At 43.8% G+C, this 24,243-nt stretch overlaps 1 protein-coding gene across 5 annotated transcripts in view; it reads right to left on the reverse strand.

The window, feature by feature from the left end:
• The window catches only part of TRPC7 (transient receptor potential cation channel subfamily C member 7), a 122,684-nt gene that overhangs the window by 26,303 nt on the left and 72,138 nt on the right, over positions 1-24,243 (reverse strand). For all 5 annotated transcript variants that reach the window (XM_060146265.1, XM_060146269.1, XM_060146268.1 and 2 more), the window contains 2 exons: positions 10,170-10,403; positions 4,552-4,816 (listed from right to left, as the gene is read on the reverse strand). In XM_060146265.1, coding sequence (XP_060002248.1) covers positions 4,552-4,816; positions 10,170-10,403 — 499 coding nt within the window. The remainder of the gene's footprint in view (positions 1-4,551; positions 4,817-10,169; positions 10,404-24,243) is intronic.

The following is a 24,243-nucleotide window of genomic DNA, read 5'->3' on the forward strand; positions in this document are numbered from 1 at the left end:
ACTTAGAGACAGTGAGCTGCCAGCTGGTGCCCATCTGTCACGCGCAGGCAGGCCCAGCTCACCACCCAATAACCCATGTGCACACGTGCCCCTTTTCCTGCTCCTCCCTTCACGCCAGCCCCCGACACTGAAGCAGCTGTGAAACATAACCAGACCTTTGGTTCTGAAGGGAGAGGAGGCTGGAAAGTTGCCTCCTAACTGCTCCTAGGATTTGACTGCAGACCATGCTCTCCGCTGGAATCTGGCTACGTATTCTGACTGCACAGAGCTTGAAATCCTATCAATAACACACTCACTTAGGTTAACAAGCTCTTTTTGTTTTTCAGTGCGCAGAGCTGAGCGTGGTCTGTCTCCCCATCTGAGTAATGATGAGGTAGAATCAGGTCAGCATTTCTCCCTGTGTGGTCCTAAGACCACCTATATCGGAATCCCCCAGTGGATTGTTTGTGCTGACTTCTAGGCCTACCTGGAAAGGAGGTAACTAGGCTCTCTTAGGGGTGGGGTCCGGGAAGACTCAGGTTTAGCCATCTCCCTGGATGATTCCGGTGTGGCCTGCGAAACGCTGGTCTCAGTGAAGACTGTTCATACTGTGTGTTTATTCATACCTTGGGCAGAATCAGTTCAGTCTGTCTGTTTTCCTCTACCTCCCCTCACTGAGGTCTGCCAGATGGACGGGATGGGAATTTGGGGGTGGGGAGGGAGGTATGGTGATTCCGGAACTGGAACACACTGGAGGTTAGGGCAGGGCCTGGCTGAGGGCTGTGGGTCTGTTGCTGGTGGAGAAACCTTTCTTCTTCTCTTTCCTTTTGTCCCAGGTTGTCTCCCCCCTTCCATCTGGGACAGGACTATAACTCAGTGGGATTCGGGTGGGACTGGCTTTTGTGAGCTGGCCTGGGCCCACACCCCTAGGTGAACAGGGCTCTTGTGAGACAGCTAGCTGTCTGTTGGTTCCTAACAGCTGACTTTCAAAGTGGACTCCCTTAGGGACCCAAGCTGTCCTTGAACATGGCTGGGGTGGGGGTGAGGGGGGCCAAGATAGGGGAAGAGTACCCACAGTGTGCTCCAGCCCAGATTTCCTTTCTGGAGCGTTGAGTCTTCTGACTCTATAGAAGCAGCTGAGAGGACCATCTTACCCTAGAGCTCTAAATTCCACACACAGACAGAGGGCGCCCTGGGGGTGGGCCAAAGGGATGATCCTGAGCTGGGCAGCGTGGCCCGGGTGTGGGCTGTTATGAAGCATTCACCAAGGGAGTCACTGGACTTCATCATCAACATTGCTGGCGCTCAGAATAGCTCTGCGTCCCCCTCAAGCATGAGCATCCTTTATCCTCCTGTGGCTTTTTGCTTATCAGAGAAGATCTCTGGGGGCTGGGGGTGGGGGGCGATACGCTCCAGAGAGCAGTCAAAAGGTAAGAGATGACATTTACAAAAATCCATTCTTTCCTCTCCACTTCACCACTCTGTTGACTGTTTTCCTCTTCAATCAAATCCTATTCACAGCTTCACATCCCATTTTAGGAGTTGCCAAGGCGATAAATATCCTGTCCTTTCTTTACTGTGCTTGCTTTCGCCTTTTTCTCTCCCTTGCCCATCCTGGAGAGCCTGAATCCTCTTTGGTTGGGTTTCTCACATCTAGAAAGCTCCATTCAGTTCCCAGCAATGGGACAAGCCAATTGCTTTGGCCCTTCCTCCTGCTGTTACCTTTCCCCATGACTTTTCCTGATCCCAGAGACTCCCTTTATAGATTGGCTGTGCTGTGTCCAGCTGAGATCTGTGGCCTGGACAGCCCTGCTCTTAAGTCATGACGTTTTTCATTTTTCATGTGTCGCGCTACCAACTTTCGGAGGGACTGTGGGCTGACAGTACAGCCTCCTTGTAGGGGGAGCAAAGGGGAATTGCACAGAACACCCAGGGCAGGAGAAATGGGACAGAGGTCCTCATGGTCAGATTCCTAGTCAACTGCTTATCCTACTGCCTCGAATCTGGCTTCCTTTCTCCTGTTGATTCCCTCATTCTCGTTTACGAAGCATTTAGTGAGCAATGCTACGTACAAGACATCGTGCTAGACTGGAAACACAGGAGGGACATCAGGGCTTACCACGGAGGGTGAGAGTCTTTGTGTATTGACTGACATGTTGACATCAATAAACGATGCATCCCACACTGAGTGTGTACAGTTAGCTTTGCCTCTAGCAGATCCAGAGCAAATTTGCTTTGGGGTGATTCAAGCTTATTTCATTCCTTCAACAGTTAATCACTGAGTGTTGGAGTGCTATAAAGTAGTCCAACTGATCCACTCACGCACTTGGCCTGATCTGGTGGACAGTTGGTAGGCTAGGTCCCTGTCCAGAAAGGTCCTATAGAGCCAGTCGGTCTCCAGGTGTCCTTTCTTACAGCTCATCCTGCCCCCTCCTCCTTATTACTCATCATTTCCATTATGATCACTATTATTCATTGAAGGCTTATTATATGCCAAGCACTATATTCAATCTGATTTCTTCCTTTTGCATCCTTACGACAATCCTGTGAAGCTGGCCATCTTGGTATCCTCACTTCAGAGCTGGGGACATGAATGCCCAGGGGGCTTAAACACTTGCCCAAGGTCACACAGCCAGTAAGAGGAGAGCTCAGACTGAAACCTAGTCTGTCTGAGCCAGGGGTGTGTGGTGTGCTGAGACACAGAGCCAGGCGCCCCTCGGGTGCATTTCTCAGCGCTGGCCAGGCACCTGTTCTCTGTGAACACAAACTACTTCTTTGCCTCCGCGAGTAACAGCTTTTGTGCTTCAGCAGCATCAGAGGCCCACCCTTCTGGGCAGTTCTCCTCGGGCAGGGCAGCGCTGTCCACGATTCTGAGCTGAGGGGCACAGGGTCCATCGCACTTGGTCTGGGTTTTTCGAGTCATGGACCGTCCCTTGAAGGGTGATTTCTCTGGAAGAAGGGTCAAGTGGAGGCCCCTTGCAAGGTGGGACCCGCTCAAGGAGCCTGCACGGTACGGCTCCGCCACTGTCACTGGCTGGAAAATAAATTCCAGGCCGCTCAGGGGTTCTTGGGGACCAGTGTCCGCAAGTGCTTAGCCCTGTGGGTTCCAGCTGCCATGCTTGTGGCTGGAGACCTGACTGTCCTTCCCGCGAGACTCTGGGCCGGAGCCTGATGAAGGCAGGGAGCAGTTCTGGGACCAGGTGAGCCTGGGGCAGGACCTGGACTGGAAACGCGTCTGAGCTTCAGGCACTTTCCAGAATCCCTTCGTGTGTGTGTGAAGGTATTTGTGCGCAAGGGTGGGAAGTCTTGTTTCCATCTTGCCGGTGAGGCCGCGGAGGCTCAGCTCAATCAAATCCTATTCGCAGCTTCGCATCCCATTTTAGGCATTGCCAAGGCGACTTGTTGGCTTAGGGTCATTAGCTATGAAATGCCTGTGCCACTGTAAACTCAGATTTGCCAGATCCTTCTACTAGACCACTGCTCACGGCTCCTGATGGCCCTCCAGGAGACCCCCTGGCATCCCCCAGAGCGGGGGAGCTCTGGGTCTTTGTGGACGTAGGCTCAACGAGCTCCGACACCACCCTGTGAGGGAGGCGGCAGCTCCTTCGGGACCCCGGAGTCAGTCGGCCTGACAGTGCCTTGTCACTCGGTCACACCGCGTGCCTCTAGCCTCCCTCGCCTGGGCCTTCCCTTCTGCTTCTGAGGCACGTGGTCCTGCAGGACTTGCTCGGTGCCCGTGTACAGCACTGGTTTGCCCAGCCAGGCACGGAGAGCTGCTGACCTGTGCCCACAGGCAGACCTACCTCCCATGCTGTGCAGATATGGCTTCCCCGGGGGCGGACCTAGAAGTGTAGGTACACTAACGTTCTGTGGAGTGAATCTGAGTAATGAAAGACAAAAGGCAGCCGATGGAGAAGGTCTGGCTGATAAATTATCTAATTCTATCCTGATGGGCTATTCTGAGACGTAGTACTATATGTCTCACCGTAGAAGTCTGTGGTGACCAAGTTGTATGCCTTGGTAGACGGTGGCCAGGTCAGCAACCTCTATGTGCTTTCCCTCCCCCCACACACGCCATTTCCTTTTTTCCTTTGATCTTATTTCATTTGGATTACAGCTCCCTCTCTCCAGTGAAATATTGGCATGCAACACCTGCCCAGGGCTTTGTTTTCTAGGTAACATAGCTAAGACAATCATAACAGTAATAATTCCTTCCATTTATTTAATTTACTCTGTGGCAGCTAAATCAGCTCATTGAATCCTCACACTGTCCCTATTAAGCACGTATTATTAGTTGCCTCATTTTAAAGATGAGGAAACTAAGACTCAGAGAAGTTAAGGAACATGCTCATGGCCACACAGCATGTAAGTGGCAAAGTGAGGATTAAACCCAGCTCTTCTGGTTTTCCAACTCCAGAACCTGAACTCGAAACCACCCTTGAATAAAGTTGCCTTTAAGCTTTAGAAATGCCAAGGAAACCCGAGTCTCTGTGAGGAGACACTTGCAAGAGGCTGCCAAGGATCCCTGGGAAGCCCGCAGAGCCCCTCAGGAGAGAGCAAAGGGGTACTCACGTTGTAAACGCTGGGTTGTACTTTGCACCTCGGTAGTAGGAGTACAGATTGAACATCCCAATCATGAAGGCCACAAATACCATGATGAAAATGACCATGAACTTGAAGATATCTTTCACAGTTCTCCCCAGGGAGATCTGCAGGGGCCCAAAGCTCTCATTGGCTGGCAGGATGTACGCGATTCGAGAGAAGCTCAGCACGACAGCTATCGCATACAGCCCTTCCGATATGATCTGAGGGTCTGAAGGCCACCACTTGTCCCTGGCTAAAAGAAAACGATCTGGGTTACTCACTGGGAAACAGGATCTGCTCTGGAAGAGAAACCAGTTAGGCATCTTCAGAGGCCTCTAACCTCATCCCTTGCCATTCCTGCCCTTGTCTTTACATTAATCCTAATACATTGAAGGTGCCACCCTCCCTCTTGGAACATGCTGGCCCATCTGCCTGGAACACTCTCCTCTCACTTCAATCCCAGTCACCCTTCAAGACTCTGCTCAGGTGTAATCTCTTTCAGGAAGCCTTCTGTGCCCCCCACAGGCTGGGGCAGCCTCCCTGTACCCGTTGCTGCTCCCACAGTATCCCGTGTGCCCTCCTGTCATGCACTCGCCATGCTGCTTGCTATCCTATCTTCCTTCCCAGTGTCTGAGCTCCACAAGCAGGGGCTGTCCCATTCACAAGGAGGTGGTGGGGAGGCACACAGACTTAGAGTCAGACAGACCTGAGGTCGAAAGTGGCCTTTCTACGCAGTGGCTGTATGTAAAATATGACTCTCGGCAAGTCAATTAACCTTTTTGTTTTGCTTTTAAAATATTTTATTGTCATTTAGAAAATTTTTAATATTTTAATTTTATTGGACTATAGTTGATTTACAGTGTTGTGTTAGTTTCAGGTATATAGCCAAGTGATTCATGTAGTTATACATATACAGATATTCATTCTGTTTTAGGTTCTTTTCTCATATAGGTTATCACAGGGTAGAGTTCCCTGTGCTATACTGTAGGTCCCCGTCAGTCATCTATCTTATAAATAGTAGTATGTGTATGTTCATCCCAAGCTCCTGATTTATACCTCCCCTCCACATTTCCCCTTTGGAAACCGTAAGTTTGTTTTTGATATCTATAAGTCTGCTTCTCTTTCATAGATAAGTTCATTTGTATCTTTTTTAAAAATTAGATTCCACATATAAGTGTTATATGATATTTGTCTTTCTCTGTCTGACTTACTTCACTTAATATGATAATCTCTAGGTCCATCCATGTTGCTACAAGTGGCATTATTTCATTCTTTTTTATTGCTGAGTAAAATTCCATTGTGTCTCTCTCTCTCTCTCTCTCTCTCTCTCTCTCTCTATATATATATATATATATATATATATACACCACACTTCTTTATCCATTCCTCTGTTCATGGACTTTTAGGTGGCTTCCATGTCTTGGCTATTGTAAATAGTGCTGCAATGAACATTTGGGTGCATATATCATTTCAAATTATGGTTTTCTCTGGATATATTTTGGATTGGGATTGCTGGATCATATAGTAGTTCTATTTTAAGTTTTTTAAGGAAACTCCATACTGTTCTCCATAGTGGCTGTATCAGTTTACATTCCCACCAACAAGAGGGTTCCTTTTTCTCCATACTCTCTCCAGCATTTATTATTTGTAGACTTTTTGATGATGGCCATTCCGACCTATGTGAGGTGATACCTCATCGTAGTTTTGATTTGCATTTCTCTTATAATTAGTGATGTTGAGCATCTTTTCATGTGCTTTTTGGCCATCTGTGTGTCTTTTTTGGAGAACTGTCTATTTAGATCTTCTGCCCATTTTTTTGATTGGGTGGTTTGTTTTTTTGATATTGAGCTGCATGAGCTGTTGGTATTATATATTTTGGAGATTAATCCCTTGTTGGTTGCATCATTTGCAAATATTTTCTCCCATTCTGTGGGTTGCCTTTTTGTTTTGTTGATGGTTTCCTTTGCTGTGCAGAAGCTTTTAAGTTTCATTAGGTCCAATGTGTTTATTTTTGTTTTTATTTTCATTACTCTAGGAGGTGTATCAAAAGATACTGCTGCGATTTATGTCAAAGAGTGTTCTGCCTATGTTTTCCTCTAAGAGTTTTATAGTGTCTGGCCTTACATTTCGGTCTTTAATCCATTTTGAGTTTATTTTTGTGTGTGGTGTTAGAGAATGTTCTAATTTCATCCTTTTACATGTAGCTGTCCAGTTTTCCCAGCACCACTGTCCAATTAACTTTTTAAGCCTCATTTTCCCCATCTGCAAATTGGGGATAATATCAATGTGGTGAGGATGAAATGAAATCATTTATGTAAAGTGCTTAGCTGGAAGACAAATTGCAGGCCACTCAGGGGTTCCTGGGGACAAGGGTCTGGCACACAGCAGGTGCTGATAAATGTTGGTTAAATGGCCGAATGAAATCCTAACCACAAGTTTAGCCATAAATCAGAACAAATGAGCTCACACGGGGGCCAGGAATCTGAAGGTTCTTGCCTGAGAATATGCTCTTGGGTTTGGTTCCTCAGGCAGTGTGTGTCTGCGAGTTGCTCCCTGACTGAGCTAAGGCCCCAGAACTGGTGACCAGTCGTCCAGGTTTGCTATGACATCCCTGTTCCAGGTGGCAAGAGTCCTGGGACCTGTCTCGTGCTGGGGAGATTCTGCTTGTGGTCACTGGTGAGGGCCTGAGCTGCCCTGGGTATATTCCTTCAGCAGAGCAAACCTGTAAAGTGTTTCTATTGTAGTTTTAATGGTGCAAGGAGCAGCAGCTTTCTTTAATAAGCTGCCTTCTATGTGTCAAGACATACAGTGATTTTCAAGTGCGGGTAGAACCTTCCTCCTGGGGCAGAGTGTGTGTGTGGGCATCTGTGGTTGTCACAATGAGTGGGTAGGAGTCTTATTGGGATGCTAATATCCTGCAATGCTCCAGACAGACCTGTTCCATAAGAACTGCCCAGCTGAACAAGTCAATTGTGCCCCTGTTGAGAAATACTAAGTGAAACTTAAACTGAGAAACATAGAGAAACCTAAATTAGCCCCTACACTTATATTAGCTGCAGTTTTCACAACAGCCCTGTAGAGGAGGTATTATTACTGCCATTCTAAAGACTGGATTTGGGGTATGTGGTCCTTTTCAGAGCCAGGTAAATGCAGATAGCAAGGATATTACATAGTGATTCTTGGCACCCCAAGGGAGATGGAAGAGAATAATTTTCTTCTTTATTTTCAAAGCTAGACTCTGTTAAACAATTATAATCATAAAGAGCAGTGAGAGATCTTTAGTAAGGGGAGCCAGGCCTCCATTTGACACAGACTCTCATGTAGTGCATTCTAAATTATATGCAGAAATATATAAAGTTATAGACTTTATGTTCTCATCAAGGTCATAAAACTCAGAAAGACAAGTAAGGGGAACAAATGTATTTTTCCAATATATCTGTTGCCCTCCATGGATAAATAACACATTTGGATAACATGAAATAGGACTCAGATTCTTCAAACAGAGGCCAAAAGGAATTCCTTTTTTCTCTCCCCTATAATTTATCATCTTAAACCTCAGTCGTAATAATAAAAGCCATTCTTATAATCAATATATTAAGATAGATTTAGCTGTTGTCAAACCCTGGTGACCCGGTCAGGACTTTTAGTGAAAAGTACTCTACTTTGACTGGCTTGTAAGAATTTTGATGGGTGTAAAAGCAAACAGCACTTTGATGATTCAGACAAAGGGATTTTCTTCCCCTTGGAGCTGTTTCTAGGAGAAAAATTGCCCTATTATAACCTGGAAAACACCTGCCTACTTGGTGCTGTAGAGGTTGGAAGGGAACCATTGCCTGGCTGACCACTAGAGGGCGCTCTGCCTCCATAACTGGGGCACAAGCCAACCCTTTGAGATGCAAAAGATTTCAAGGGTACCGGGTGAACCACAATGCAAGGGCAATAAACTGCAAAGCTTTGGGTTGGGTGAGACTTTAATACAATCCAGAAAAGGAATAGGAGTCCTTTTAGAAGCAATAGAAGCAATAGGAATAGGAAAATTCCTATTCTATTCCAGAAAAGGAATAGAGGCAATACTGTGGTTTGAATCACAGCCCTAAGAAAAGTATTCAATGCAGTATCAAGATTCTCTCATCTTTCCTTAACGAACCCTGAGCAGCATAGAGGGGAAACTATGCAAACCCATGCTTCTAAAATGTCTGGATTTGCTAAACCAACAAATGAAGAGTGGATGATTTGTAATACTACAAGGCTCTCCATTTCTTAGTGTGTGTGGGGGGTTCCCTACCACATTTACATGTAACATAATGTGTGTAACACAATCTACATTGAATATGGGCAGCAACTCAAGTTTTGTGTTACGTGGCCAAGCTTCTGGAGATCATTGCTGTACCTGATCATGAAGATTCTGTGGTCACACACACCTCGTGTCTTCCATCTAACAGGGACATTTGACACTCAAACCTTTCCTGCCACTAGTGAGTGCCTATTAAATGTCCAGCTAATTTACCAGTAACAACAAATATCTATTGTTTCTTCTCCCCACTCATCTTTCTTTTAGTACAGAAGCTACAGTGATTGAGCCAGAAAATGACCCCAGAGGTAGTAGTGATAATAACTTGTTACTATTAGTGAGCATTTAATATTTCAGAACACAGTGCAAAATTCTTCATGTGCACTATCTTATTTAACCCTCGAAACAAACTTTCTGACATGTATTATCCCAGTTTTACATATGGGAAAACAGAGGGTCAGAAAAATTTAGTAAACAAGTCCTTACAGTAAGCTACAGAAATAGGATTTGAATCCAGGTCTCTCTAACTCCAAAGCCTGCGAACATAAACACTATGCCATTCTGCATCGTTTTCATTTCATGTTGGACCAGGATCCCTTGCTATCCAAGGCAGTAATGTATTTCTGGGAACATTGTAAGCCATGCCATGAAAACCTGTTTCTTCCTCTATAAAATAGGAACAACAACAACAAAATCCTTTCTGTGGGGCTGTTGCAATGATTGGAGTTTATGGTGTAAAATGTCTATACAGTTCCTGACACCCAGAGGATCCTTGATAAATGGATGCTTTAACTCTTATTACTAAAAATTCAATCTAGCATCTCACACTGTATGGCCTTGTGGTTTGAAAGAATTAAGGCATCTTCTAAGAACCTATCTCGCCATGAGAAAATAACTTTTGAACTGGGAAAGCAAGACTTATTTTTGCAGAAAATACAGGGATCCAATATGTAAGGAAAAGCTCCTGGATCCACATCAGAAATGAGATTTCTTTAAAAAAGAAAAGAAATAAAAGGATCGCCCCCGAAACGCTCCAAGAACCTTCTCAAAACAAATCCATCCTTTCCAACACAAAACGATTCATTTCTCGTAGTCACTAATTACACGTTCTATTCAGCTGGTTGTATTGCAGGGACTAGGGCTTTCTTGGAGGGTGGCGGGGCGGTGTCTGCTTTGACAGTAGAAACCACCAAAGTTGGCCACACCCATGTTACAAACCGCCAGCTGCGGGACAAGCCACGCTGACGGCCCCTGGCCACGCCCCGGAAGCGCGCGGAGCGGAAGGCGTAGCCGAACAGCCGCCGACTGGACTCACCGTAGGTGAAGTAGGCCACTTCTGGTGGAAGTGTGACGTTGTGGAGCGTGTCGTCCTGCACGTGCTGGTCCACGTACACCTGGGCCTCGCTGGCCTTCAGGAAGGCCATGAATCTTGCGGTGAAGGAGGCCACGAAGATGGACAGCATTCCGAAATCCAGCAGGTTCCACAGGTGCAGCACGTACTCCCGCGGCCCCTCCTCCCAGATTTCCTTGCATTCGGACCAAATCATTCCTGCGGGAGAGTGAGAAGGTGAGGCTCATTTTGCATTTCCGGGCGTGTGTGACCATAGGGGGCACGAAGGGAACCAGGGTACAGATGTAAATGTAGGTTCTTTGGAGCTGGGAACGTTGAGAGCCAGCAGCAAACGAAAACACGCCTTCAAAGGCAGATTTATAGTCAGGAAACCCACAGACGGCAAGAATTCGTGTCACCTGTCTCTCTGCTTGCAGATAAACCATCTCCAGGTGAGAGGAGAGAGTTCTCATCCATTGATAGATTCTTAGAGGAAATATAGGAGAAATGTAATGGCTGACATTTATATATTTTAAGAACTGGGAGGTTATAAGGAATCATCCAGTTCTAAACTAGGTATAACGAAACTGAGGTCCAGGAATGGGAAAGGGTTTTCTGAAGGTCCCACATATGTCCTAGAACCCAGTTCTCCTAACTCCCTGATTAGAATGCTTTCCTTTATATTTCTACGAATTTTTCAGTGAACATTAGTTTTGGGTTATTAGTTTTTCTTTTCCTTACTCTTTTATAACTTATTGGATTTTAAAGACATATGTCTTCACTGTTACATGTTGATGTAGAAGTCAACGAGATGTTGCTATTTCCCCCATCCCACCCCTAAGCCAGCCTCCTGAGGTAGCTGAGACTAACAACTGGGTGTGTATCCTTATATACCTGTACTATCCAGTATCGTAGCCACTAGTCACATGTGGATACTGAGCAATTGAAATGTGGCCAGTTAAATTGAGGGATGCCGAATAAGTAGAATACACACTAGATTTCAAAGACTTTTTACAAAAAATGTAAAATATCTCAACATTTTAAAATCTGAAATGATATTTTAGATATACTGAGTCAAATAAAATCTCTTATTACTAATTTCACATCTTTCTTTTTATAATATGGCTATTAGAAAATTTTAAATTAAATATGTGGCTTATGGTGTGGCTTGCCTTGTATTTCTATTGAATATTGCTATTCTCTACCTTTATCTTCATTGATTATTAAATTAGTTTAGATTATTAAAAATTAGTTGGTAACATTTTGAGCACCTACTATGTGTACATATTATATCTGTTATAATATATACACATTATGTACATGTATGTGTACATATTAACTCCCTCAAATCTTTGCAGTAACCCTATGAAGTACATTCTCTTATTATCCCAGTGTTACAGCTAATATTTCCTTAGACATAGTGAATTGTAATGTGCCCAGATAGGAGGCAGGAGATCTGAAATTTGAGTCCAGAAGGTCTCCTCCTAGAGTCCCATGCTCTTGACCACTATGCTCTTTGCTTCTCCAGGAAATAGAATTGAGTTGAAAGCAGATAATGAAGAAAAAAGACTCTTGAATATTTTCTGATTAACATCAGAGAGTTTACAGCTACTCAGACGTAGGAAAGATTTGATGCAGAACTAGCCCATTCTGTGTTACGCCGTGCTACACTTCACCTGCATACTTAGAAGGTTAATATGGTAAAAGAATCAGTAACTGATTGGTTAGTGAAACAATTCCAGCTCATTGACCACATATCCCCTAAAGGTTAACACTGCCAGCCCCTCGGCACTCCCCTGGCTCTCGTGCATCAGACATCATGGCCTGCCTTCCCAGGTTCCTCCTGCCTCTTCCACAGCTGTTTAGAGAAGTTGTGGCTTTGTTTGATGAAACAGATTCTAAGAGCTGCATGTCTGTATCAAATTGGAGGGGGACAGCAGGAAGTGTCCCCAAACATCGCAGGTCTGTTTACAAGACTACCCGCACCACACACACCTTGCTCCCCCCTTTTTTTCTTTAACAAAGCCATACTTCCCAAGCTTACACTTTGAAAATTTTTGTGGTAATTCAGTGAAGTAAAATTTCCTTAACAATGAAATGTACTTTCATCTGTGCCTGTTCAAATAGATATTTAAAATATGTTATTGGAAAAACCATTACAGGCTGGAAAAAATGTTGTTGCTTTCCTCTATGCCCCTGCCCCCCAATTAAAATTCCTAATGTCTTAGTGGAACTGGTTTTTGCTGAGCACTAGGAGAATTACAGGTTATCAATTATTTTAATTCAGGAAGCCCTGGGTTCAGTTCTACCTTGGTCACTCTTAGTGGGTATGTGACCTTGGATAAGTCCCTTGATTTTCTTGAGGCTTTGGGGTAATTTCCAGCACTAAAAGCTCTATGAATCTGAAATGCAAATTATTTACAGTAAACTGACTTTTCTGACCAATACAGAGGCTCCTCATTGGGCATTGCAAATCACTTCCTCCCTGGTCCAATGCCCACATCAGTCTTCCTAGATTTACATATTAACTTACCCAGACTAATTTAAATTATTCCAAGTCCATGAGTAAAAGTAGCATGGGCCCAAGGGTTTGAGCAGCAGGAATGCTTAATTAAAAAAGAAATGTGTGAAATTAAGTACTTCAGTGAGTGAAATTAGGTCCCCTGCTTCCAGGGTGCTGAGGGTAGTTCAGCATTTTATATCCAACCTGAGCCCCCTGGACTTTTGCCTCTAGCATGTCAATCAGAAGAGTATATAGAGTCCAGGGGCTTAGAGAGTAAGGATGTTGGGCAGTGGAGCCTCCTTCAGGCAAACTCCCCTTCACTGAGGGATGCCTGGAGCGCAGAGAGCATGGTCACTGATAATTAATGAGGATGACTAGCAGAGGAACAGGTTGAGAAATGCTGGGAGGCCTTGAGGGAAATAAGTAGCTTTATTTAGTCAGGTTCTAAGTAACGGCATGCAGGCTGCTGAGACAGTTCCAAAAGTGGTTCACTCCCATTCCTGCCTCAGATGCTATTCAGAAGGGATCCCCCTTCAAAGTCCTGTGAGACTTAACTGTGTGCATTCCTTAAATGGTCATAGCCCCTTCCTCTAGATAGGGCTTCTCTACACTGTCCCAACGCCCCCTAACCACATCTTGGGAGGCTTGTCTGTTGTTTTGGGTCAACTTCTGATCATTGGGTCAGGATATAGGTGTTCTGTTAACTCACAGGTGGGAGAATATCCCTAGAAGCCCTCAATCCTCAGGCCCTAACATCCAAACACCATCTCAGTGGCAGGTCCTTTGCAACAGATCTGGGCCTCACACACATTCAGGGTTCATTTGTTTTCCAGGCAAGAAGAGGATATTAATAGATGCAAACATTTTCTAAGAAATCTCATCCCCATCTCTAATTTTAGTAGCTAACCATCGTTGAGGACCTGCTAGGTGCTAGGCCCTGTGCTAAACACTTTTCCAACACTAAAGCTTCCTTCCAGCTTGATAGGTACCGACTGTCATTATCTCCACTTTACAGATGAACAGGCTCGTGTATGAAGATGGCAAGTAAATTATCCAAAGTCACACAGGCGGTTCAGGACCTTCTTTCCACTGTGCTGTCGCTCACCATGGCCTCTACTAGGCACAGACTTACTCTCACTGGTCAGGAACTCATTTACCACTTAACGGACAGTGTTGAGCTCTGACTTTGTGCCAGGCACCATTCTGGGGATACCACAACCAAGAAGATGCTATCCCTTCCCCAGCAAGCTCGGTCTAGTGCTAGAGACAGATGTGTCCACAAACAGTAGTGCTGTAGGGTGACAGATGCTGTAATAAAAACGTCCAGGGGACTGTTTGTGGATACACAGTGATAAGAGCAGTCAGTATTACAATCATGAGACCCAGCAGAGTGCCTGGCATAACATATATCTGTTGACTGAATGAAGGAGGAGACACCTGGCATGAGGAACCAGGAGGTAGCTGGGGCTGAAAGGTGTTCCACATAGTGGCTGTGGATGTGAGGGAGAACAGGCTGTTGGAGGGGACTGCAAGAGGCTTAGTATGGTTTCGGGTTGGTGGGGGTTCGGGTTGGGGCTGGAGGTCGGCAGCAGGGAGGCTTAGTGAAGGCCCAGTAGATCCTGAAAGGCCCTCCTTCAGGCCGTGTGTCACCCTAAGCTAGTTAGCTCCTAGAGGTGGTAAGTGGAGGAGCAACGTGGTCTGACTTGCGGGGAGAAATTTTGGCAGGTCGGCTGCAGTAGTCTACTTGGAAATCTTACCTAGATAAGTGAGGAAACCATCAAAAGAATGATTTAGGTGAGGAACACAGCCCATTTGATTTTGCAGTTTTATTCTTGGTCAAACCTAGATGTGTGATTCTGGAGCTAAGACTTAGCACTGACCTCGAAGAGTCTGTAATCCTTGGTGACGTGAACGAGCATCTTGATCCTCACATGTTACACATGTGAAAGCTGAAATTCAGAGAGGCAGAGCCACCAAGGCAGAAGGGACACAGTCAGGACTGGGCTTCTTGATAATCAGTCCCAATCTCTTTCCTTCTCTCCCTCTCTTTAAGTGTATTTTCCTACTGTGCTAGGCCTTTGCATCTCACTCCATCAATTGAGCTTTCAACTGGGGCATCTGTTTAAGAAAACACTGCCAGGTTCTCTGTAAGAGTTGGGTTGAGAGAGTCTTCATGACATAATTCTCTTCCTAGATGGAGAAATGACATGCGTGGTGAAGAGGCTTCCTGCCCTCCAAGCTCCATGGCTTTGTGTGAACCACTAATGTTGTCACAGTCCTCTGGTGAGTGTCTGTATAGACACACTCTCCAAGTCACAGGCTGTATTATAAGCTCTTTCCTCTACCCCAGAGTGGCTGCTCATGATACAGGCATGAAAGATATATTCCTGTGGTATGAACTGATGTTGGAGATTCTCCAGGCAGAAGAATCTGTGATCTCTGGTTCATTTGGTACTCCCCAAAGCAAGTTGTCTTACAGCTCTGGAGAACACAGACGCCTGCTAGCAAATTCACCCCTCCTTCCTCAGTCACTCTCTTCTCTTGGCTTCCTTTTTTTTAAGTTTTTTAAAAATTAATTAATTAATTTTAAAAATTTATTTGTTTGCACCAGGTCTTAGTTGTGGCTCATCTTCTTCTTAGTTGCGGCTCGTGGACTCTTTAGTTATGGCAGGCAGGCTCCTTAGTTGTGGCTCATTGGCTTCTTGGTTCTGGCACGTGAACTCTTAGTTGTGGCATGCATGTGGGATCCAGTTCCCTGACCAGGGATCCAACCCGGGCCCCCTGCATTGGGAGCATGGAGTCTTAACCACTGTGCCACTGGGGAAGTGCCTCTTGGCTTCCTTCATACTGTGTCCTGGTTTTTCTTCTACCTTTGCATGTGGTCTTAGGCTCTTTGTGGCTTCCACCTCCTCTGCCCTTGCTTTAAATCTCCTGCATTTACAATCTAGAAGCTTCTCAAAATTCTGCTAGTAATCAAGTAAAGCATCGGGAGTTCAGGAAGAATATATTTCTGATTGGGTTTGACCCTTCCACAGAATTGTACAGCAGAAGAGGAACAACCTACATATCCAGTAGGGGTTTGGGGAAGTAATAGAGTATTGTCACACTATGTGGCCATTGAGAGAGGGCCTTGGGAAAACCAGGTACCTACATGGAGCAAGAGCTACCAGAAGATGAAAACAATCAACTACAATTTGTATGATTAGAGAAACATTAATATTAATTGAGACAGGCTGGAAACAAAGGAAAGTGTGTAGTATTTATTGTCAGAGATATTAACTGTTAGGAAGAAAAAGAGAAGGGAGAATGGGAGGACAGTGAGGGTGGACAAACTTGCAATTTTAAACAGGTTGTTTAAAAAAGTCTTCACTTTGAGGAGACTTTTTTCTTTTTTCTTTTTTTCATTCTCAGTTTCTTCTTTTTTTTAAATTTATTTTTTAACATCTTTACTGGAGTATAATTGCTTTATAATGTTGTGTTAGTTTCTGCTGTATAACAAAGTGAATCAGCTATACATATACATATATCCCCATATCCACTCTCTCTTGCGTCCCCCTCCCTCCCACCCTCCCTATCCCACCCCTCTAGGTGGTCACAAAGCATGGAGGTGATCTCCCTGTGCCATGCGGCTGCTTCCCACTAGCTATCTGTTTTACATTTGGTAGTGTATATATGTCCATGCCACTCTCTCACTTCGTCCCAGCTTACCCTTCCCCCTCCCCGTGTCCTCAGGTCCATTCTCTATGACTGCATCTTTATTCTTGTCCTGCCCCTAGGTTCTTCAGAACCAATTTTTTTTAGATTTCATATATATGTGTTAGCATATGGTATTTGTTTTTCTCTTTCTGACTTACTTCACTCTGTATGACAGACTCTAGGTCCATCCACCTCACTACAAATAACTCAATTTTGTTTCTTTTTATGGCTGAGTAATATTCAATTGTATATATGTGCCACATCTTCTTTATCCATTCATCTGTTGATGGACACTTAGGTTGCTTCCATGTCCTGGCTATTGTAAATAGTGCTGCAGTGAACATTGTGGTACATGACTCCTTTTTTTTTGAATTAAAAAAATATATATTTATTTATTATTGGCTGTGTTGTGTCTTTGTTGCTGCTCATGGGCTTTCTCTAGTTGTGGTGAACAGGGGCCTTTCTTCATTGCAGTATGTGGGATTCTCATTATGGTGGCTTCTCTTGTTGAGGAGCATGGGCTCTAGGTGCACGGGCGTCAGTAGTTGTGGCATGTGGGCTCAGTAGTTGTGGCGCACGGGCTTAGTTGCTCTGTGGCATGTGTGATCTTCCTGGACCAGGGCTCAAACTTGTGTCCCCTGCATTGGCAGGTGGATTCTTAACCACTGCGCCACCAGGGAAGCCTGTGGTACATGACTGTTTTTGAATTATGGTTTTCTCAGGGTATATGCCCAGTAGTGGGATTGATGGGTCGTATGGTAGTTCTATTTTTAGTTTTTTAAGGAACTTCCATACTGTTCTGCATAGTGGCTGTATCAATTTACTTTCCCACCAACAGTGCAAGAGTGTTCCCTTTTCTCCACACCCTCACCAGCATTTATTATTTGTAGATTTTTTGATAATGGCCATTCTGCCAATGAGGTGATACCTCATTGTAGTTTTGATTTGCATTTCCCTAATGATTAGTGATGTTGACCATCCTTTCATGTGTTTGTTGGCAATCTGTATATCTTCTTCGGAGAAATGTCTCTTTAGGTCTTCTGCCCATTTTTGGATTGGGTTGTTTGTTTTTTGGATATTGAGCTGTATGAGCTGCTTATAGAATTTGGAAATTAATCCTTTGTCAGTTGCTTCATTTGCAAATATTTTCTCCCATTCTGAGAGTCGTCTTTTCATCTTGTTTATGGTTTCCTTTGCTGTGCAGAAGCTTTTAAGTTTCATTAGGTCCCATTTGTTTATTTTTGTTTTTATTTCCATTTCTCTAGGAGGTGGGTCAAAAAGGATCTTGCTGTGATTTATTTCATAGAGTGTTCTGCCTATGTTTTCCTCTAAGAGTTTTATAATGTCTGGCCTTACATTTAGGTCTTTAATCCATTTTGTGATTATTTTTGTGTATGGTGTTAAGGAGTGTTCTAATTTCATTCTTTTACATGTAGCTGTCCAGTTTTCCCAGCACCACTTATTGAAGAGACTGTCTTTTCTCCATTGTATATTCTTGCATCCTTTATCAGAAATAAGGTGACCATATGTGCGTGGTTTTATTTCTGGGCTTTCTCTCCTATTCCATTGATCTATATTTCTGTTTTTGTGCCTGTGTGATGCTGTATTGATTACTGCAGCTTTGTAGTATAGTCTGAAGTCAGGGAGCCTGATACCTCCAGCTCCATTTTTCTTTCTCAAGATGGCTTTGGCTATTTGGGGTCTTTTGTGTTTCCATACAAATTGTGAAATTTTTTGTTCCAGTTCTGTGAAAAATGCCATTGGTATTTTGATAGGGATTGCATTGAATCTGTAGAGTGCTTTGGGTGATAGAGTCATTTTCACAATGTTAATTCTTCCAATCCAAGAACATGGTATATCTCTCCATCTGTCTGTATCATCTTTGATTTCTTTCATCAGTGTCTTATAGTTTTCTGCATACACATCTTTTGTCTCCTTAGGTAGGTTTATTCCTAGATATTTTATTCTTTTTGTTGCAATGGTAAATGGGAGTGTTTCCTTAATTTCTCTTTCAGATTTATTGTCATTAGTGTATAGGAATGCCAGAGATTTCTGGGCATTAATTTTGTATCCTGCTACTTTACCAGATTCATTTATTAGCTCTTGTAGTTTTCTGGTAGCATCTTTAGGATTCTCTATGTATAGTATCATGTCATCTACAAACAGTGACAGTTTTACTTCTTTTCTGATTTGGATTCCTTTTATTTCTTTTTCTTCTCTGATTGCTGTGGCTAAAACTTCCAGAACTATGTGGAATAATAGTGGTGAGTGTGGGCAACCTTGTCTTGTTCCTGATCTTAGAGGAAATGGTTTCAGTTTTTCACCGTTGAGAATGATGTTGGCTGTGGGTTTGTCATATATGGCCTTTATTGTGTTGAGGTAAGTTCCCTCTATGCCTACTTTCTGGAGGGTTTTTATCGTAAATTTGTGTTGAATTTTGTCAAAAGCTTTTTCTGCATCTATTGAGATGATCATATGTTTTTATCCTTCAGTTTGTTAATATGGTGTATCACATTGATTGGTTTGCGTACATTGAAGAATCCTTGCATTCCTGGGATAAACCCCACTTGATCGTGGTGTATGATCCTTTTAATGTGCTGTTGGATTCTGTTTGCTAGTATTTTGTTGAGGATTTTTGCATCTGTGTTTATCAGTGATATTGGCTTGTAGTTTTCTTTCTTTGTGACATCTTTGCCTGGTTTTGGTATCAGGATGACGGTGGCCTTATAGAATGAGTTTGGGAGTGTTCCTCCCTCTGCTATGTTTTGGAAGAGTTTGAGAAGGTTAGGTGTTAGCTCTTCTCTAAATGTTGGATAGAATTCGCCTGTGAAGCCATCTGGTCCTGGACTTTTGTTTGTTGGAAGATTTTTAATCACAGTTTCAGTTTCAGTGCTTGTGATTGGTAGAAGGAGACTTTTGAACACAGACCTGAGTAAGTGAGGGTGTGAGCCATGGTGCTGCCTGTGGGAAGAAATCTTAGGCAGAGTGGACAGCCTAAGCTAAGTTTCTGAGGCAGAAACCGTTTGAAGCAAGGAAGCCAGTGGGGCTGAAAGAGAGTGAATGAGGTGGGAGGTGATGTGAGATGAGGGCATAGAGGTGGGGTAGAGAGGTGGAGGGCTTTGTAGGCCTTTATAGTGACACTGACTGTCATGCTGAGGGAGAATGTGATATCACTGAAGAGTTTTGAGGCAAAGAGTGACAAAACCTGATTACATTTTAAATGGATCTCTAGCTCCTATGCTGAGCATCTACTGAGGCACAGGGTGGGAAGGGCAGAAGCAAGGACACCTGGACAAGGCCCTTCATCTCTTAGAGGTCAACCTCTCTGTCCATCACTGGGGGACCAGTTTGAACTTGTTAGGGTCCTAAAGTCCTGTTCAGCTCTAGGGCTGCTCCTGGTGGCAAGGCAGTCATGGTTTGTATAGCCAGTCTGTCCAAAGGACTGCATTCGTGAGTCATGGGGGAAGAGAACTGTGCGTTGTGTTTCTAGCTGCTCCAAGGCCTTCCTGGCAGTGCCCGGGAGTAGCATGTGAGGACTCGTTCAGTAAGGGCCTGTTACCATTTCAAGCCTCTCCGTGTCTGAGCAGAACATATCAGGTTGTGGACCTTAGGGTGGGCCAGCACGAAGAGCACAGTGAGCACAGTGCTCAGTGTCTTCCTCTTAAAAGTTGTTATTATAATTAGCAGTATTTTACAATTAAAGAGCTCCAGAAAATAGAGGCAAGATAGTATTAGTCTTATTTTATAGCTGCTTCCCCAGTATCTGGCACAGTGCCTGGTACATAATACAATGCTTAATAACTACAAAATATGGAGAAAAAAATTGAGAAAATAGAAACAACACTATCAGAAAACTTGCACGTTGTAGTCAGCACTGCATTTACCAAGCTACCTGCTCTGTGCCCTCAACTCCACCTTCCTCCTGTTAGAGTAGATGAAGTGTCCACACTCCTGCTAAGGGCAAGTCCTCTGCTTGCCTGGTGGATCCCATCCCCTCTTGCTACTCAGGAACTTCGCATCCAAAGTCAGTGGTCAAGTCTCAGGCCGCATGTTACTTGATCTGTCGGCAACACTCGACATAAGTGATCACTGCCTGGGTCTTGACACAGTGACTTTGGTTGGCTTCTGGGACACCACTCTCTTATCTCAGTCTCCTTTGCTGGGTAAGATACTTCTCATTTTCCCATCCTTGAAATATTGCTGTGCCCGAGGGCTTGGTCCTCGGGTCATCTGTCCACATTCACAGTTGAGGCATTGCATACAGTTTACTTTAAGTAGACTGACATGCCCCAATTTATGTTTCCAGCCCCATCCTCTCTGACCTTCAGCATCTGTATCCAGTTGCTACTTGATGCTTCCACTTGGAGATCTAATAGATAATCTCAAACCGAACTCTTGATTTCCATATCTACTGTCTCTCCAAACTGCTCCTCCCCTGGTCTTTCCTGCCTTAGAGGAACTCTCTATTATACCATTACTTGAGCTAAAAAACTTGGAATTTTCCTCGACTGCTCTCTTTCTTTCACACCCCACAGGCAATCCAGTAGTAAATATTATTGATTTTACCTCCAAAATATAATAACCGTCCACTACCTCCTCAAACCCAGCTATTTCCTGTCTGAATTACTGCAGTGGCCTCCTAACTGGTCTCCCTGCTTCTGCTCTTGTCCTAGAATCATCTGTTCTCTACACAGCAGCCGGTGATCCATTAGAAAATGAGGTTGTAGGATGTCACTTCTGTGCTCAGAACTGTCCAGTTGTTTCCAGTCATACTCAGAGCAAAATCTAAACTCGGTACCATGGCCTCCACTGCCTTGCATGATTGACTCTGCCTATCCTGTGGCCTCATCTCTGCCATCTCCCCCTTATTTATTCTGCTGCAGCCACACTAATTTCTTTGCTGTTCCTCGAACTTGTCCAGCTTGCTCCTGAATGCAGGCCTTTAACACACGCTGATCTGTCTTTCTGGAATGCTTTTCACCCAGATGTCTGCAAAGCTTGCTTTCCCTTTTCCTTTAGGTCTCTGTTTACATTTCACCTTATCAGAGGAGGGAGGTACGAGAGCTTGCTCTTACCTGCTCAACTACTCTGATAAGGTAAAATGTGAACAGAGACCTTAAGGAAGAGAGAAAGCAAGCTAGGATATTTATTCAACTTGTCTTCTCAGGCAAAGAAACTTGAATACTGACTGGGTATTTGAAAAGAAATGATTAGTTTTCTTTTATGTTTGTAGTTCTGTTTTAGGAAAAGAATCCTGATTTCTATTACCAGTCATGATGGAGCAGTAAACTGGAAAAAAAAAAAGAAACTATTTTCAGACGTTGGAAATAGCAGAGCACTGTGATCCTTAAGAGAAACAAGCAAGGTAAGCCACATGATAGCCCTGTCTTTTATTTTTTTCTGGAAGCACATTTCAGTCTGCAGGGTATGGAGAAGGATTCCAGAAGCACAGAAGGCGATCCCAATGAGTTGAAGACACAGAGATTAGAGTTCAGGAAGGCTGAAGTGATTAGATGTTATATGGCAGAGTTCCAGAGAGAAAGGTACTATACAGAACCAAAACCCAAAACCAAACCCAAACAAAAATAGTCCAGAAATGTACACAGGTGTCCTTTTGAATGTTCCCTGAATGCTAAGTCATGAATGCATAGAGTAAAACGCCACAAACAACGGCAAGAGAGCTGCAAGCTGAACTGCAAGCTGAACGGCAAGAGAGCTGCAAGCTGAACTTCTAGAGCTCACCCAGAGTGGAAAGATGTTTGAGCTCTGACCATCCACAGCTGAGAATCCTTGTTGATTACCCTGAGCATTTAATAGAGACCCAGATGTGTGTCTCTATAGTACAAGGATAATCAATCCTTATGGTAAAGTTTTTCCAGGTCCACTCTAAGAAAGTTTGAAAAGGACCAAACTCATCCGTAAGAATTTAACAGCCTGTCAGAATAAAGCAAAAAAACTTTTAAAGGAAGACAACAAAATCTAGATGCTCACCAGTATAACATGTAATGTGCCCATCATTCAATCAAAAATTACTAACACACCAAGGTGTGGGAAAATATGATCCATGTCACGAGAAAGTTTAGTCAGTAACCCAGAAATCATAGAGATGATGAAATTAGGAGTTAAGGACTTTATAACAGTTCTTACTATAAATATGTACATTATGTTCAGGGATTTAAAGGAAAATACAGACATCACGAGGAAGGAAATGAAAGATATAAAAGAGAACCAAGTGGAACTTAAAGGGTTGAAAAATATAATATTTGAAATGAAAAATTCAGTGGTTGGGCATTAAAGTCACAGATAATGGAGAAAAAATGTCAGTGAACTTGCAGCACAGAAAGATTAGAGAAAAGTAAAAGGAAAATTATCTTTTAGGATACACACAAAAATGTTTGTAGATGAAATTTTATGATACCTGGGATTGGATTCAAAATTCTACAGGGTTGAGAGAAGGGAAGTAGGATGAAACAAAAATTAGCTTTGATTTGCTAATTGTTGATGATGAGCGATAGGTCCAAAGGGTTCAGTATAATCTTCTCTCGACATTTGCAGTTCTTAAAATTATTCATGATAAAAGTTGGAAAAATATAATCTAGTAAGAAAAAGTAGTTAGAATCTTTCTTCTGTATAAAATGTAACAGGAAGTAGGTCAATGAAAAATAAGTCTTCCCCTTTACAATACTTCTTACGTAATGGTCTTGAAAACTCAGCTTTGCTTTGATGGGTAGAAGCTGGGACCAGACTACAAAAGCTGGGACCTCTGTAGCTAGAGATGCTTCCCTCTTATTGGGATAATGCTCTGACACCCAGGAAGAGAAGTATGAGGATGCAGGAAGAAGTCGTGGGTCAGTAGGAGTACCGTGGTTAACATATGGTAGCACCCACTGAATGGGGAGTATGCTTGGACTCACCTGTCTTCTATTTGCAGCCCAGGTGGGGAAATGTGACGGGTGAGCGATTGGTGCCATAAATACTTTGTTTTATCCATAAACCCAACATGTGAGTTGTTTGTTTTTTTTTTAACCGTGTCATAGTTTGAGTTGCTATAACAAAGTTACACAGATTGAGTGGTTTATACACAACAGAAATTTGTTTCTCACAGTTCTGGAGGCTGTAAGTCTAAGATCAGGTGCCAGCATGTTTGGGTTCTGGTGTGAGCCCTCTTTCAGGTTGCAGACTGCTTGTTGTGTCCTCACATGGCACAGGGAGGGCGAGAGAGCTCTCTGGGATATCTTTTAAAGGGCAGTAATCCTATTCATGAGGGCTCCACCCTCATGACCTAAGCACCTCCCAGAGGCCCCACTTCTAATACCATGACATTGGAACTAGGGTCTTAACATATGAATTTTGGGGGATATAAACATTGAGTCCATTGTAAAGTGCCTAGTGTTAAAGTGCTTAATTTAGTTAAATTGAAGGTGGGGCCGGTATACTAGGGAGAATTGGGGTAGACTCAACTGTGAAAGTGAAGCCACAGAACTTACTCTGCAACAGGCTTTAATGTTCCTTTCCAACTTGAGTACCAGTGACTCTACAAAATGAACCTTTGGCTACAGACTTGCCGGTTGATTAAAAAAGCACCTGGGAAGCAGCCGCATAGCACAGGGAGATCAGCTCGGTGCTTTGTGACCGCCTGGAGGGGTGGGATAGGGAGGGTGGGAGGGAGGGAGACGCAAGCGGGAAGAGATATGGGAATATATGTATATATATAACTGATTCATTTTGTTGTGAAGCTGAAACTAACATACCATTGTAAAGCAATTATACTCCAATAAAGATGTTAAAAAAAAAAAAAAGCACCTGGGAAGCATGGTGTGCTTTCCTGTCTCTGCCCTTTGGGTCAAACCATGCTTCTCC

The sequence above is a fragment of the Lagenorhynchus albirostris genome, chromosome 3, assembly GCF_949774975.1.
Source record: "Lagenorhynchus albirostris chromosome 3, mLagAlb1.1, whole genome shotgun sequence".
NCBI classification, from domain to species: Eukaryota; Metazoa; Chordata; class Mammalia; order Artiodactyla; family Delphinidae; genus Lagenorhynchus; species Lagenorhynchus albirostris.